The sequence below is a fragment of the Oncorhynchus clarkii genome, chromosome 6 (assembly GCF_045791955.1).
Source record: "Oncorhynchus clarkii lewisi isolate Uvic-CL-2024 chromosome 6, UVic_Ocla_1.0, whole genome shotgun sequence".
Taxonomy (NCBI): domain Eukaryota; kingdom Metazoa; phylum Chordata; class Actinopteri; order Salmoniformes; family Salmonidae; genus Oncorhynchus; species Oncorhynchus clarkii.
In genome coordinates, this window is record NC_092152.1 from 23,531,125 (window position 1) to 23,545,800 (window position 14,676).

A 14,676-nucleotide genomic window follows, 5' to 3' on the forward strand; every position below is an offset into this window, starting at 1 on the left:
CATGCTGTATTACATGCTCAGTCCCCATCTCACCCCCCACCCATCACACAGTCCCATTTGTTCTCTGACCGTTAAGCAGAACATAGTTGGGCAAGATGAGGGCATCATGCTGACGCAACAAGTGAGGTAGTCATAGGATGCAGTCACAACTCAAATTGTTTGGTTTTAACAAGACATGCCAACAAAGGTCACAGCCAGGCAGTACTGCTGAGCATTCAGTGCTTTTCAAGTCGGTTCGATCATTGAAAAATAATCACGGTTTTGATTATTAACGGACAAGTAGGCGGGGGTGCAATAGATTGTCATTGTAGTTAATTACCAGGTATTCTGTGCTGAACTATGTAGAATATTGGCCTGTTGGAAACTATAACTCCCTACTACATCGCAAAGTTCGGGCGTAATCTGATTTCTCTATAGAAACTGGGCCTCAAGCTCACAAAAAAATGAAAACAAAAACGGTATTCAAACTTAACAGACATTGTTCAATTAGTTGTTAAAAACAAACAAAAAAATAACTGACATTTCGGTTAATTGCTCATCACTACCAGGCAGTCAACAATAAGAGACTGCAGTAGCAGCAAACATCCAGATGTGCACATTGTAAGGACAGTATCTACACACACACAATTTGTCAAACAGATGTTTTGGTATCACACCAAGCCATTCCTGCCATCTCAGAAAGATAGTTTGTATGAATGACATTTAACTCCGTCATTTCTATGTGTGTTTGTGCAGAACAGCACAATGTGGTGTTGAGAGCTGTCCCATACATGTCCAGATGCAGAGACCCTGTCCATGGTGGCAGGCTGCAGCAGAGGTAGGTCCATGGCAGCATCAGGAGTTCCAGGGCAAGAGGAGCCATCCAGGGACTCATCCATCCAGCTGGCCTCAGTCATCGGGGTCATGCTCCCATCTGTATAAGGTCTCTCTGTATAAGGAGTCATACTACCATCCAGTCCATCTTGGAGACACATGTTCAGCTCCACATCAGCCCAGTCCATGAGCTCCCTGTGCCCATCTATGTGTCCACTCATTACTGACCCATCCCGGGTAATTGTCCCCTCACGGGTACTTGCCCCATCCCGGGTACACCCGGTAGTGTCTGGCTGAACCTCAATTCTGTCTAAGGGCATGATGACCTCCTCATGTACCTCCTGCACCACTTCCCTCTTCAGCTGAGGTGCCTCCCCCTTCAGCTGCAGTGTGTCAGTAGGGACTCTATCGTTCTCCATCTTGGTGAAACTCATGGCCAGCAGCTTATCCAGGGCTTCATCCAGAGAGGGCTCAACTGCAGGGACTGGCTCCAGAACTCTCCTGGAGATCTTGGGGCTGGTGAGAGCTGGGGGAGAGGGAGACTTGGGAGAAGCGACCAAAGATGGTGAGGGGGCTTTAGAAGCAGTGAGAGGAGGACTCTTGGTGACAGAAGCATGGAGAGGTGAAGGAGTCTTGGTGACAGAAGCATGGAGAGGTGAAGGAGTCTTGGAGGTAGAGACAGGAACAGGACTAAGACTCTTGGTAGTGGTTGGAGTAGAGAAACATAGATCCATGTCAGTCAGGGGACTGGTGCTCTTGGTAACAGTAGGGGGAGTTGTACCAAGTTCTAGAAATGAACTATGGGATTTTAAGGGGTTATTGTCCAGGGTGACACTGGCTGAGTTCAGTGATGGTTTAGCAGCATTAGGAGGACTTGGGTATGTGCTAAGTGAAGGGTTGGAGTGGTTGAGGGCTACCAGAGACTTCTGACGAGACGACAGGATGGTTGCAGAGCCGTCGATGACAACTTTTGGTTCTGGGTCACTCTCTGCAAATGACAGAGGGCTCTGGGAGGTTACAGTAGCTGGGGGAGGGCTTGATAATGAGGGATGTGGAGGGGACACTGCCCCCCCTGAGTCACCACTTTCCTCCTCTATGTGCAGCTCCCATGCAGGTAGAGAGAAAAGAGGAGAGTCACAGGCAGGTTGAGAGGATGAGAGGGAGGAGGGGGCAGCTGCAGCAAGGGAGGAGCAGGTACGTGGAGGAGGATGGACCTCCAGAATGATGCTGGGGGAGGTTCCTGCCTGATCAAGCTGAAGGTCAGAGTTCATAGAACCCAAGGAGCCGAAGACAGGCTAGAGGACAGGACAGGCAGGAGAGAGGAAAGGGACACCACAAGAAGAGGAAGATATTAAAGAGAAATAATCAGATTAGAAAATAGATATAGAATTAAAAAGGTATCCACTAAAGGATTTTTCATGAGGTAATAAGAGGACAAGCGTAAGACACACACACACACCTTGAAGTCTGAAAGGGAGGCCATGAGCTCATCAAGTTCACGTGTGGCACAGGAAGCTGACATTCTGGCCTGCTGCTGAGAGGAAGAGTCCAACTCATTGTGAAGGACAGAGGGGCTGCAGAATACACAAACAAAACATGATCACACACAATCCAACATTGACCTCCTCATTTTTCATTTCATCCTAATATGTGATCAGATGGAGCACCCAAACACAGGCTACAGTTGATTATTAACATGATCTCATTGCTAGCTAGCTTGTATCCTATAATTCAAGATGATGACAAACTCCTTGTCCATCTGTGATTCTTGAATAGGAGTAACTGCAAATCTGATTACCTGGGAGTGGGTACAGAGCCCTCCAGCTCATCCAGCAGACTCTCCACAGTGGGCCGGCCCTCCTCCACCGCCTGCCTCCCGTTCCGTTTGGTCTTCTCCTGAGACGGAGGGCTCACCATGACGTCAGGGGGACCCCCGTTCTCCTGCACATAGTGGGTTATGCTGCAGGACGGCAGGGGTGGGGCTGTTTCCTCTGTGGGTAGAAAGGACAGTGGGACATGATATCATCACAGTATTATGCAGTAAACACATACTGCAAAGACAAGAGAGAAGTTCCGCTTAGGTAGCATAAACACCAAAACCTAGTGAAAAATGATGTAGGATGTGTTTAGCTGTCTGTGTACCTGTGGTGGGGAAGGAGGGAGAGTTCTGCTGGACAGCGTTGAGCTCCAGGAGCAGCCTGTCCAGCTCTGACAGGTTACTGCCCAGAGCTGAGCTCATTGCAGCCGCAGACTGGTCAGCAGACTTCTGTTTGTTGGGGAAACTGACAGAGGCAGAGAGACAATGCTTTGTCAATTGTGTTTGAGTATAAAAACAGTGACAGACGGTATAGTAGCCTCCCAGTGGGGGTGCCTTCCTAAAGATCTGTTCCTATGGCCCTCCTGCCTACCTGTACACGTGGTCCTCTTCAATGTGGGACAGGGGCGGGCTGCTACTGTCCCTGGACCATAAGCTCTTCGGAGCTGAACCCAAGGACTGAAGAGGAGGACATTCACTAAGTTTAGACGTGAAAAGCCATTTAATGAATGAGATGTCTGAGTCGTGGTTCTGAGGTACAGTATGACTGACCTGTTGGGAGGAGTGGTGGGAGTCCAGGGAGTCTGTCACAGAGCCATTCAGAGCCTCAGCCGAGGGAGGGGGTGGCACCGGGGGAGGGACTGACACATCCTGGTAGGAGTTCCCTCCAGTGGGGAAGGAGTAGGGGGTCTCCTCAGACAGGAACACAGGATGCTTGGAGATGTGGGACGTCGTGGATTCCAGGTCCGCCAACAAAGCGTCTGAGAAGGAGAGAGATACCTCCATTGTTACACAGCATACACTCAGTCAAACATTACAGAAAGAAATACACAAACCAAGGCTGCCTCTGTATCATTACATCAATACAAAATGTGTTTGTTTTTTTAAGATTGAGGGTGGATATTTGTTTCCCCTCTTTCTGGAGCAAATCATTCATAGAAGACCAAGATGCAACACAACTTATATGCTTAGCATCAATGTGAATGTGACAGATTTCGTTATTTTGCCTCCATTAGACTGAAAATAATTCAAAGCGCCCAGAATCTGGGCCTCTCCAGCTGGAGTCTACTGAGCGGCAGGTGTCTGTCTGTAAACTAACAATGCCTACGCGTACCGGTCAGCCTCTCACTCCAAAAAAAAGCCTGCTCCCAAGGACCCCCTCCACCAGGAGCCAAGTTTAGGCCCTGTCATCATCACAGCTCGACACAGACACAAAGCCCCAGTGTCATTTCTAAACCCACCAGTCTGGTTAACATCTCCCCTGAAACCCCCACCTTCCTCGCTCCATCAATCTTTCCATCAGGCTCTAATATATTGCTGCTTTCAGTAAGTACCTGGCTATCCGTCTTTGCTTGTCCATCGTTCCTTCCGTCCGATTGTCTTCCTAACAGAAAAACACCTTTCTTAACCTGTTGCCCTTTTCAAAAGGCTTTGTGTGAGTGTGGACATCAGACAGACTCAGAAAGACAGACATCATATACATCTCCTCCAGGGCTATCCTGTGTACAGCATTAGTGTCCCCTGGAACACCAGAACAAAACAGACCCTTACATCACATACTCCATCCATCCTCAGTCAGTCAAGCATAGCCTGTTCAAATGTTCTTGTTCATACTGGATGGTGTCAAAGGGAATCCTTGTCGTCAACTCCATATAACAGAACCAAGTCAATTCAAAAGCCAATTTACATAAATCAGCTTCAAACCAAGAGAACATTAAAATAGGCTAAACTAAATGATATGATAAATGGACAGTCCATAAGATGCCAACATTACTACAACTTTATGAGGTGAACAACAAATAGACAAATCATTTTTTACAGACCACAGTCCAAAAGTCCCTCTTCAGTCACACACAAAATCCTCTTTGCAAGAAGAAAAACAAAAGCAAAAAAAACAGACAAGAAATTAAGATGAAATAAAGTTCACAGAATATTCAAGCTTTTCTGGGTAAAATGCCCCCTTACTATCCTCCTGATATGCCACCTGACAGATCCAGTACCCAGAAGTGTGTGCAACGGCTTATGCAGCCAGAGAGGGACAGAGATAGACAGAGAGGACTAGCTAGTGTCCTGTCTGTTGAGGGTGTGGTTTGGAGGCAGGGGGACAGAGACACACTGGATATTAACCCCAACAATATTTTATTTATTTAACTTGGCAAGTCAGTTTAAGAACAAATTCTTATTTACAATGACTGCCTACCCGGGCAAACCTGGACGACGCTGGGCCAATTGTGCGACGCCCTCCCTCCCGCCCTCCCTCCCGCCCTCCCACTTACCCTCCAACTCACCCCAGGGATACATTTCTCACTCATAATAATCAAGTCTGTGTCTACTTCTGTAAACAGTCAAATATTTTGCTCTATTTTCAAAAAGAATTCCCAGAAAGATTTTTAAAAATTGCCATCAACTAGACGTCAACGACATCTCTATCGTTCATCCTTAACAACTTTATTTGAATAGGACTGTTACAATTGTTCTGTGGGAACAGAGCTTTCAGTTTAACAAATTCACTACCACAGAGCTTTCAGTTGAACCTATTCACTACCACAGTACTTCCCCCACTGTTCATTCAAACCACAGAGACCCCAACCAGTAGCTAGGTGTTTACGTCATATAGTTAAACCACATGGGTGCTAAATCTATTTAAAGCTGTAAGTTCAGCAAGTAAGTCTGCTCAAAATAAGCTGCACCTGGTGCTGACATGCTGAACAAGGACTTAAAGTTGACGTCATCACCCTTACAATAAAGCCCATGAAAAAAAAATATTATAATAAAAATGTCTTTTTTTTTTTTTAAATAATATTTTTTTAAATCACTGGCCATCTCCCTATCCGGTCATTCACTTGGGAATTGATATCTTACACATTATGGTGTGGTTTCCCAATAACAGTTCATACTAAAACAATACAAATCACACATGGCTAACCAGGTATGATATAGAGTACATAGAAGAGCTTCATGACCTTACTCCTGGCAGCGGGGAAAAGTTCCTCAGTATCTGTTACCAGACTGGGATCTCTATTCTCTGCCTAGTACCACTAGACTACCCCCCCCCCGTTGCTACTACATCTGTGACACTGGCCAACCCCTGTGGTACTGATCAGTCAGAGATCTTAGTCCACATCTGATGAAGTGTTTCAAGCAACGTATTGTCAAGGGTATAGCTAGCTCAATGACATACATCGAAAGCTGGTACCCACTACCCACCTTCATTGTAAAGGAATTGTTTGTTAACAAACTAAAGAACAATGAGTAGAGGATATTTAAAATCATAGCTAGAGGTCAGCCGCAATACACTTGCCTGTAGTGCTTTAGGCCAGGGCTACACTGACATTCGGCTTTACTGGAGTGTGAAAGTGGAAATGCCACTGGAATAAATGTGTGTTGATTGTCCCTCCTGTGGGAGGCAGCAATGAGTCTGACACCGATTAACTGTAAAATGGTCTGTGGCCTGAGTTGGTCTGGGGGGAGTTAGTGGCATTAAGAATGCAAAGAAGTACTGTAAGGGGTGGGGGTAAAGGTTATGAGATGGGTAAAATCCAATCATTTTTCAGAGGAAATCCTGACTACTTTTGAAAAAAAATAGTATTTATACAACTGTTCATTTCTATGGGAAACATTTATTCTGCCATTTGGGGATTCTAAGCAGGGCTAAATGCCAGAGAGATCAGTTCATCAGACTTTGTTTATTGCAGCTTCTATGACCTAAATAGATTTGCAATACATTCCTGTCCTGCCTTTTCATTGAAAGCATCTTAACATAAAGTCAATATTCAAACATAGGCCAACAGCCTTGTGTTGTGTGCATTCTTTGGGTGGTGGGTACGTGTAGATTCTTGCCTCTGTCCATAGCCCCCCTCCTCCTAACTGTACCAAAGCCCTGCAGTCTTTATCTGATAGGCGGGAAGGTACATGGTGAATTCCACACATTCCACTGTCCGGCTCCGAGAGAGAAAGCAGCCAGGGAAACAGAGAGGAGGGTGACAGAGGAGCGGCATGAGGTGGAGGCCAAGAATGGAAGAGAGGGATGATTTGGTTTACCCAGGGACTCTAAATATCAGTAATATGTTATCTACATGAAATTAACAAATATTAAGATAAAAACACAGAATACAATGTTTTGTAATACAGGCTATAATTGGCAAGACAGAAACCACCAGTCAATCAGTTGCACTACGACTAGGTTCCAGATGAGGGAAAAAAAAGAAAAACCTGGCTGCTTAGTTTAAAAACTACTATACTCTATAATTTAGATAACAGGGCCAGATCAGAAAAGTACCACATACTTTAAATTGCAGGAGAAGAGAGATGTCAATTTTTATTACCCATGGCAGGCCCAGAGTGCCATGCTTCCCAGGTTAACAGGCAAGCTAATCTTTCCCACATCTTTAACACATTGGATACAGTGATAGGCCACCAGGGTCCACGACTCACCTGTTTATAGCTGGGGGCAGAACTGGCCACAGTCCCACGTAGAAAGTAACACTATCCGGCCTTCCCAACATTATATTTATATCAATCAGGAGAGACAGGGGCCAGAGAGGGGTGGAGAGAAATACCACAGAGGAGAATAGCAGATAGGGAAGGGGGAGAAATACCACAGAGGAGAATAGCAGATAGGGAAGGGGGAGAGGGAGTATACAGCACAGAGAGAGAAGGGTGAACAGGGAGTGTAAAGACAAACGGAAGGGAGTACAGACACAGTGAGAGAGAGGGAGTGGTGTGGTGTCTCAGAGAAAGACAGAAAGATCTTGAAGCAAGATGGGGTCAACGGCTTCAAAATAATCCCCACCAAAAATACCCGCCCAAGCAACCCCATATCTGAAAGATGACACTCCCCTGAAGAGAGCGCTGGACAAAAATAAAAGCACTTCCCCACAGGCCAGTAAATCAGATGACAGGGGAAAGTCTAAAAGACCATTTTGACACACAGTCATGCTTAGACATCGAGAACAAACTCGCACCAATAGATTAGTGAGAGAGCCAGCGGCTACCATGAGCTTGTGTGTGTTGGAGGGGGTGTGAAAACCTCAAGGATAGACGGTCTTGTTTCTCTTCCCCAAGTTCAGCTTGTGCAACACTGAATCAAACCAACCAACCTCCAAAAACAGCCAGCCATCTTCCATGCTCTGTGGCCCGGTGGAATCCTCCACACTGAGCTCTTTGAACAACATGCCCTGGGGAGTCCCAGCCTGAGTAATGTGGGAAGAATCCAGCAGGAACTCAGAGTCCTGCTCCATTACACTTACACTGGGGGGGGGGGGGAAGAGGGCGACTAACTTTTATTGGTCAAAATGGTCCATAACAGCAGTGGCAGAGCATTAATTTCCTGGCCCTGAACGCAGATTCTGCTCATTGTTTTCGCTTATGTTTCCTCAGGATGTGAGGCAGGGTTCATTGCCTAAGCAATGAGGTCAGTCATGCAGATCCCCCTCCCCCAGACTCAGAACAGGATGGGTGTGGAAGGAGCACAGAAAGAGCTGGACTGGACTGATTTACAGACAGGACCCTCACATTAGTTCAGAAGGCAGGCCCACACAAACATACAGTAGTGGTAGGCATACAGGGAGAAACCCTACAGGTCCCTGGGGGTGATGACTAGTCTGGTAACACTGGCACACTGCTGACTTACTGAAATACAGAAACTCACCAACTGCCAAAGTTGTAAGGACAGCTATGTTGTCTAAGTTACAGAGTGTGGTTGGAAAATATCGTAAACATTTAGGACCACTAGTGTTGGGCAGTATCCAGATTTTCATTCCATTTCTGTACCATACCGGGGTATATGGTATTACCAAATGTGCACACAAGGGGCGCTATAAATAATATGTTTTTTGGGGGATGCACAAAACAATTTAGGCACCAGGGATGTTGATCCAGGAGAGGATTGAATGTCTCGGTTGTAACCAAGAAGCTTGATATCTAGCCACTTAGCTAGGAAACCAAATGCATAGCTGGAGCCCTGAGCTAGATATAATTTGACACATCTTATATTTCTTATAGTTATACTTAAAAGCAGTGGCATAGCCCTGTAGCCCCCTCCCAAAAAATATCTTTATATATATTTTAAACAGTATTTTGAAATAGACATTTTAAACCGTATACCGAGGTATCGCCCAAGCCTAATAGACATTAAACCGTATACCGAGGTATCGCCCAAGCCTAAGGACCATACCATTTAATGTGCACCCAGTCCTCTCTTGAACAAGGGAATATGGCAATGTTTCTACAAGGTAATCAACGAATACAGTCCACATCTCCTCAAAAGAGGATACAGGACCCTGAACAGCTTCTACCCAAAAGCTAAATCGTTAACCAAATGGCTACATGGACTATCTGCCGGGACCCTTTTTGGACTAACTATGACTCATCACATATGCTGATGCTACTTTTTAATCCTCTGTCACTTTAATCCTAGTTATATGTACATATTTACCTCAATCACCTCATACCCCTGCACAGCGACTCAGTACTGGTATCCCTTGTATATAGCCAGGTTATTGTTACTCATTGTGCATCTATTATTAAGCATTTTACTTTTCTATTATTTATCTTTCTGTAACGGCCGTTGCTGGTGGAAAAAGGTGAGGACCAAGGTGCAGCGTGGTATGTGTCCATATTTATTAAAATGAATACGGAAATAACAAAAATACCAATGAGAAATGACCGAAAACCGTTCTGGCTGGTGCAGACACAACAGAAAACAATCACCCATGAAACACAATAGAAAACAGGCTCCCTAAATATGGTTCTCAATCAGGGACAACGATTGACAGCCGCCTCTGATTGAGAACCATACCAGGCCAAACACAGAAATAGCAAATCATAGAAAAACTAACATAGACAACCCACCCAACTCACGCCCTGACCATACAAAAAAAAAGACATAACAAAAGAAACAAGGTCAGAACGTGACACTTTCTTTCTTTCATTCTGCATTGTTAAGGGCCCGTAAGTAAGCATTTCACTGTTAGTCCACACCGGTTGTTCACGAAGCATGTAAAAAATAAAAAGTGATTACTGTTCAGACTGCAACGTTGCCTCTCCTATAATGCTGTCCTCTCAACCAGCTGCCCACCTACACACCACGCACCACTCTTATCTTAATGGCTGGTCATGACATAAACTAAGGCTGCTTCAACCCACAGGGACAGCCCGTCTGTGTGTTTCCCAAGCATGGAGAGTCAATCATACAGGCTCCTGAGGAATTCACACAGAGAGGAGAGTGGGGACACGCCACACTAACACGCCAGTAAGACAGGCCATCTGACACTGACTGTCACATGTGGGTAAAGACGCACATCTGGGAGAAAGCTCAGCTGCACTGCGGCCACATCAGTAATGGTTCTGGGCCTTGTTCTGGACCTGGCTACCACCTGATCGGAGCTGCGTGAGACACGTCTGAGTCTCTGGAACGTTCACATGCCTTGTCTAACCTAGGGTTGCTCACACGGTACAACAGAATCCCCCCTGCTTTTTGGGAGGGCAGGAAATGGGGACATCTCTGGTACACTGGGCCAAGTAGAAAGAGGAGAGGATGATTGGGTTACGCAGCTCTACGTCATCAGAGGAATCCCTGCAGAGACCAGGGAATAGGGTTTTACTAGGACACAGTAGGACTGACTGAGGGTACCGGTTTGTGAAGAGCCCTTTCTTTACAGGGCCAGTGTGGAACAGTGGTGGGAGTTGGTGAGCCGTAACCCAGTAAGTATTTGGCCTTGATGTTAAGACATTCCACAGCAGCCTCTCCCCCTACCTCAGGCCTGGATTCCCCCGACTTAAGTGAGACAGCAGGCTCCCTCTCAGTTAACAATCAGTCCTTTCACTGGCTCAGAGCAGCTTTACCATCTAATGAGCCATGGAGGTATTCTCAGATCAGGCTAAGCACAAAAGATGTCTCCTCGTCCCTCCACTTAAACAAGTAAAAAAAACATCTCACTGACATGCTATTTTGGGTCATTCATACAGAACAGTGCCCATCAGCCAGCATGATCAGCCAGATGCTTGGTCCCTAAAATGCACTGAAACATGTAACCATGGAATATGATCTATGTGTACAAGTATGAACGGTGCAGGTTCGCGTACAGTAGGCTCTGCTATTAGAGGTATGCCGGGTTCCAGGCGTTTGTGTAAATATCTCTAGTGCAAATCTGTATCTGAGAAAGTCCTCTAGTCGTTTGAAGACCCATATTGCAGCAGGTCTGTAGGATACTCTAATGTCTGAGTATGTACTCTAAACATGACTACCCAGCTAACAAACATTCCCAGAACTTTAAAGAACGTTCCCTTAAGTCTCAATAGGTCATTAACTAACGTTATCATAGGAATGTTCCCGTGATGTCCTAGGAATGTTTCCAAGAGACCATCACCTTAAATGTTAAATAGAACGTCATTACCTTGTTCTCAGAACTTAAGATGTTAACTGTTCTAGACATGTTTCATGGGAGCGTTGAAAGAATATTCATGTCTCCAGTTCTGATGGTTAGGAGAATATTCCATCAACGTCCCACCCAACATAGTTGCCATGTTATCAGAAAATAACTTGTCTAGAATCTTAATATTTTAAGTGGAAACGTGGCAAGAACATTTGCGCCAAATCTCATCTTGTTACTGTTGCCCAGCCAATCAAGGCCCTGATTGGTGAACCACTGATAGAGCTCTGTCTGTTGGCAAGATTAGGGACACACACACACACACCTTTTAACATAGTGTTCTCAGCTTCCATATTTGCCGCACATGATTTAATTGTGCATGTTCATTTATACATTATATTATTCAGCATATCCTCACTCGGGAGTTGAACTCACAACCTCTTGGTTTACGATACGGTAATCTTCCTGCTACACCACCATGTCTGTGTCAGGTATCAGCTGATATGACTCTTCTCTCATCATTGATTTGATTTAAATGATTTCATCAATTTAAGAGCTTTCGGTTTAGGGGTCTAATGTTGTTGGGGCATTTGACCCCGTTTTAATCTTACTCCTGAATCAGTATGATAAACTATTTTGACATTTTTCCACATTAAATGTCAAGAAGATGGAAAGTTGCGCAGCGAAATAGAATGAATAAATACTGATAATTTATGAGGTAGTGGAAAGGTGGTCAATTTGTGCTCAAGGTGTAATCCTACAGATTCTCAGCTTTCAATGAGAAACTGATTTTAATTAGATACTTTTGGTCATGTAGTGTACGTAGACACCTGCTTGTCAAACATCTCATTACAAAAACATGGGCATTAATATGGAGTGGTCCCCCTTTGCTTTGCTGCTTTAACAGCCTCCACTCTTCTGGGAAGGCTTTCCACTAGACGTTGGAACATTGTTCTGGGGACTTGCTTCCATTCAGCCACAAGAGCGTTAGTGAGGTCGGGCACCAATGTTGGGCGATTAGGCCTGGCTCGCAGTCGGCGTTCTAATTCATCCCAAAGGAGTTTGATGGGGTTGAGGTCAGGGCTCTGTGCAGGCCAGTCAAGTTCTTCTACGCCAATCTAGTGAAATAATTTCTGTATGGACCTCACTTTGTGCACCGGGGCATTGTCATGCTGAAACAGGAAAGGGCCTTCCCCAAACTGTTGCCACAATGTTGGAAGCACAGAATCGTCTAGAAGGTCAATGTGTTAAGGATTTCCCTTCACTGGCACTAAAGGGCCTAGCCCAAACCATGAAAACAGCCCCAGACCATTATTCCTCTTCCACCAAGCTTGTGTGCCCTACCACTTCGCAGCTGAGCCATTGTTACTCCTAGACACTTCCACTTCACAATACAGCATTTACAATTGACCAGGGCAACTCTAGCAGGGCAGAAATTTGACAAACTGACTTGTTGGAAAGGTGGCCACCTATGACCGTGCCACGTTGAAGAAGTCACTGAGTCATTAAGGCCATTCTACTGCCAATGTTGGTCTATGGAGATTGCATGGCAGTGTGCTCGATTGTATACACCTGTCAGCAACGGGTGTCGCTGAAATAGCCAAATCCACTAATTTTAAGGGGTGTCAACACACATTTGTATATAAAGTGTAAGATAGGGGTGTTGTCAAATAATGACATGAACATATTTGATAAGAATGTGAAGGTAGTGTGACTCCCCTTGCGGATCTCAAACCCAGGCCACCAGCACTTATGATGAACGCCATAACCACTGGGATATCCTTGGGACATGTGCTTGCTTAAAAGGCCAGTATAGTTAGGACCTGTCCAGAAGCAAACCCTAACTCTTTCTCTGTAGGCACTTGTGAAACAACTAGATAGGTGTAAACAGGAGTAATATTAAAAACAGGGTTATATGGCCCACAAACATTAGACAACTATACAAAAAGCCCTAAAATTAATGAAATAAGGAAATCAAATCAATGAGAGAATAGTCAGATTAACTGATAACTGCAGTGGCAAACCGTGATTATCTGACCTAGGCTTTAGTTGTGGAAAAAATGACAATACATCAGATCAAATTTAGAAAAAGAACAGAAACAGAGCATCACTTAATGCACCCGACATTATATTGTGTAGTTTGAACCATTGCAGACTCTAGTGCAGGAGACGCAATGCTTTTTGATGAAAGTCAAAAAGCAGCCGTGCTTTGGGCTGCAGCACACAAGGCCAGCACACGGACACAACAATTATTTTCTGTCCTCAGATACAGAGAGCTGTGATACCCGGTGTGCAGATGAAGAGGTCCCAATAGAATAAGGGTACATCCTCGTATACCATGGACTGTATGTGTAACAAGGATAGCAAAAAACAGTTGAAGTTGGAAGTTTACATACACTTAGGTTGGAGTCATTTAAAACTCGTTTTTCAACCACTCCACAAATTTCTTGTTAACAAATTATAGTTTTGGCAAGTTGTTTAGGACATCTACTTTGTGCATGACAAGTAATTTTTCCAACAATTGTTTACAGACAGATTGTTTCACTGTATCACAATTCCAGTGGGTCAGAAGTTTACATACACTAAGTTGACCGTGCCTTCAAACAGCTTGGAAAATGCCAGAAAATGACGTCATGGCTTTAGAAGCTTCTGATAGGATAATTGACATCATTTGAGTCAACTGGAGGTGTACCTGTGGATGTATTTCAAGGCCTACCTTCAAACTCAGTGCCTCTTTGCTTGACATCATGGGAAAATCAAAAGAAATCAGCCAAGACCTCAGAAAAAAATGTGTAGACCTCCACAAGTCTGGTTCATCCTTGGGAGCAATTTCAAAACGCCTGAAGGTACCATGTTCATCTGTATAAACAATAGTATGCAAGTATAAACACCATGGAACCACGCAGCCATCATACCGCTCAGGAAGGAGACGCTTTCTGTCTCCTAGAGATGAACGTACTTTGGTGCGAAAAGTGCAAATCAATCCCAGAACAGCAGCAAAGGACCTGGAGGAAACAGGTACAAAAGTATCTATATCCACAGTAAAACGAGTCCTATGTCGACATCAGCAAGGAAGAAGCCACTACTCCAAAACCTCAAAAAAAAGCCAGACTACAGTTTGCAACTACACATGGGGACAAAGATCGTACTTTTTGGAGAAATGTCCTCTGGTCTGATAAAACAACTTCAGGAACTTCAGGAAACAGCAGAGGGAACACCCCCCTATCCACATCGATGGAACAGTAGTGGAGAGGGTAGTAAGTTAAGTTCCTCGGCGTACACATCACAGACAAACTGAATTGGTCCACCCACACAGACAGCATCGTGAAGAAGGCGCAGCAGCGCCTCTTCAACCTCAGGAGGCTGAAGAAATCCAGCTTGTCACCAAAAGCACTCACAAACTTCTACAGATGCACAATCGAGAGCATCCTGTCGGGCTGTATCACCGCCTGGTAC

At 44.9% G+C, this 14,676-nt stretch overlaps 1 protein-coding gene across 3 annotated transcripts in view; it reads right to left on the bottom strand.

Annotated features, from left to right (window-relative positions):
* LOC139410818 (paxillin-like) overlaps positions 1–14,676 on the bottom strand; it is a 33,468-nt gene that overhangs the window by 8,648 nt on the left and 10,144 nt on the right. The window contains exons 2-8 of one of the 3 annotated variants that reach the window (XM_071156354.1): positions 3,401–3,609; positions 3,222–3,307; positions 2,956–3,095; positions 2,612–2,804; positions 2,273–2,387; positions 1,469–2,108; positions 771–1,435 (exon numbers count right to left, since the gene is read on the bottom strand). In XM_071156354.1, coding sequence (XP_071012455.1) covers positions 771–1,435; positions 1,469–2,108; positions 2,273–2,387; positions 2,612–2,804; positions 2,956–3,095; positions 3,222–3,307; positions 3,401–3,609 — 2,048 coding nt within the window. Of the gene's footprint in view, positions 1–770; positions 2,109–2,272; positions 2,388–2,611; positions 2,805–2,955; positions 3,096–3,221; positions 3,308–3,400; positions 3,610–14,676 lie in introns of all 3 variants that reach the window. The other 2 variants (XM_071156353.1, XM_071156356.1) reach the window with 2 other exon arrangements.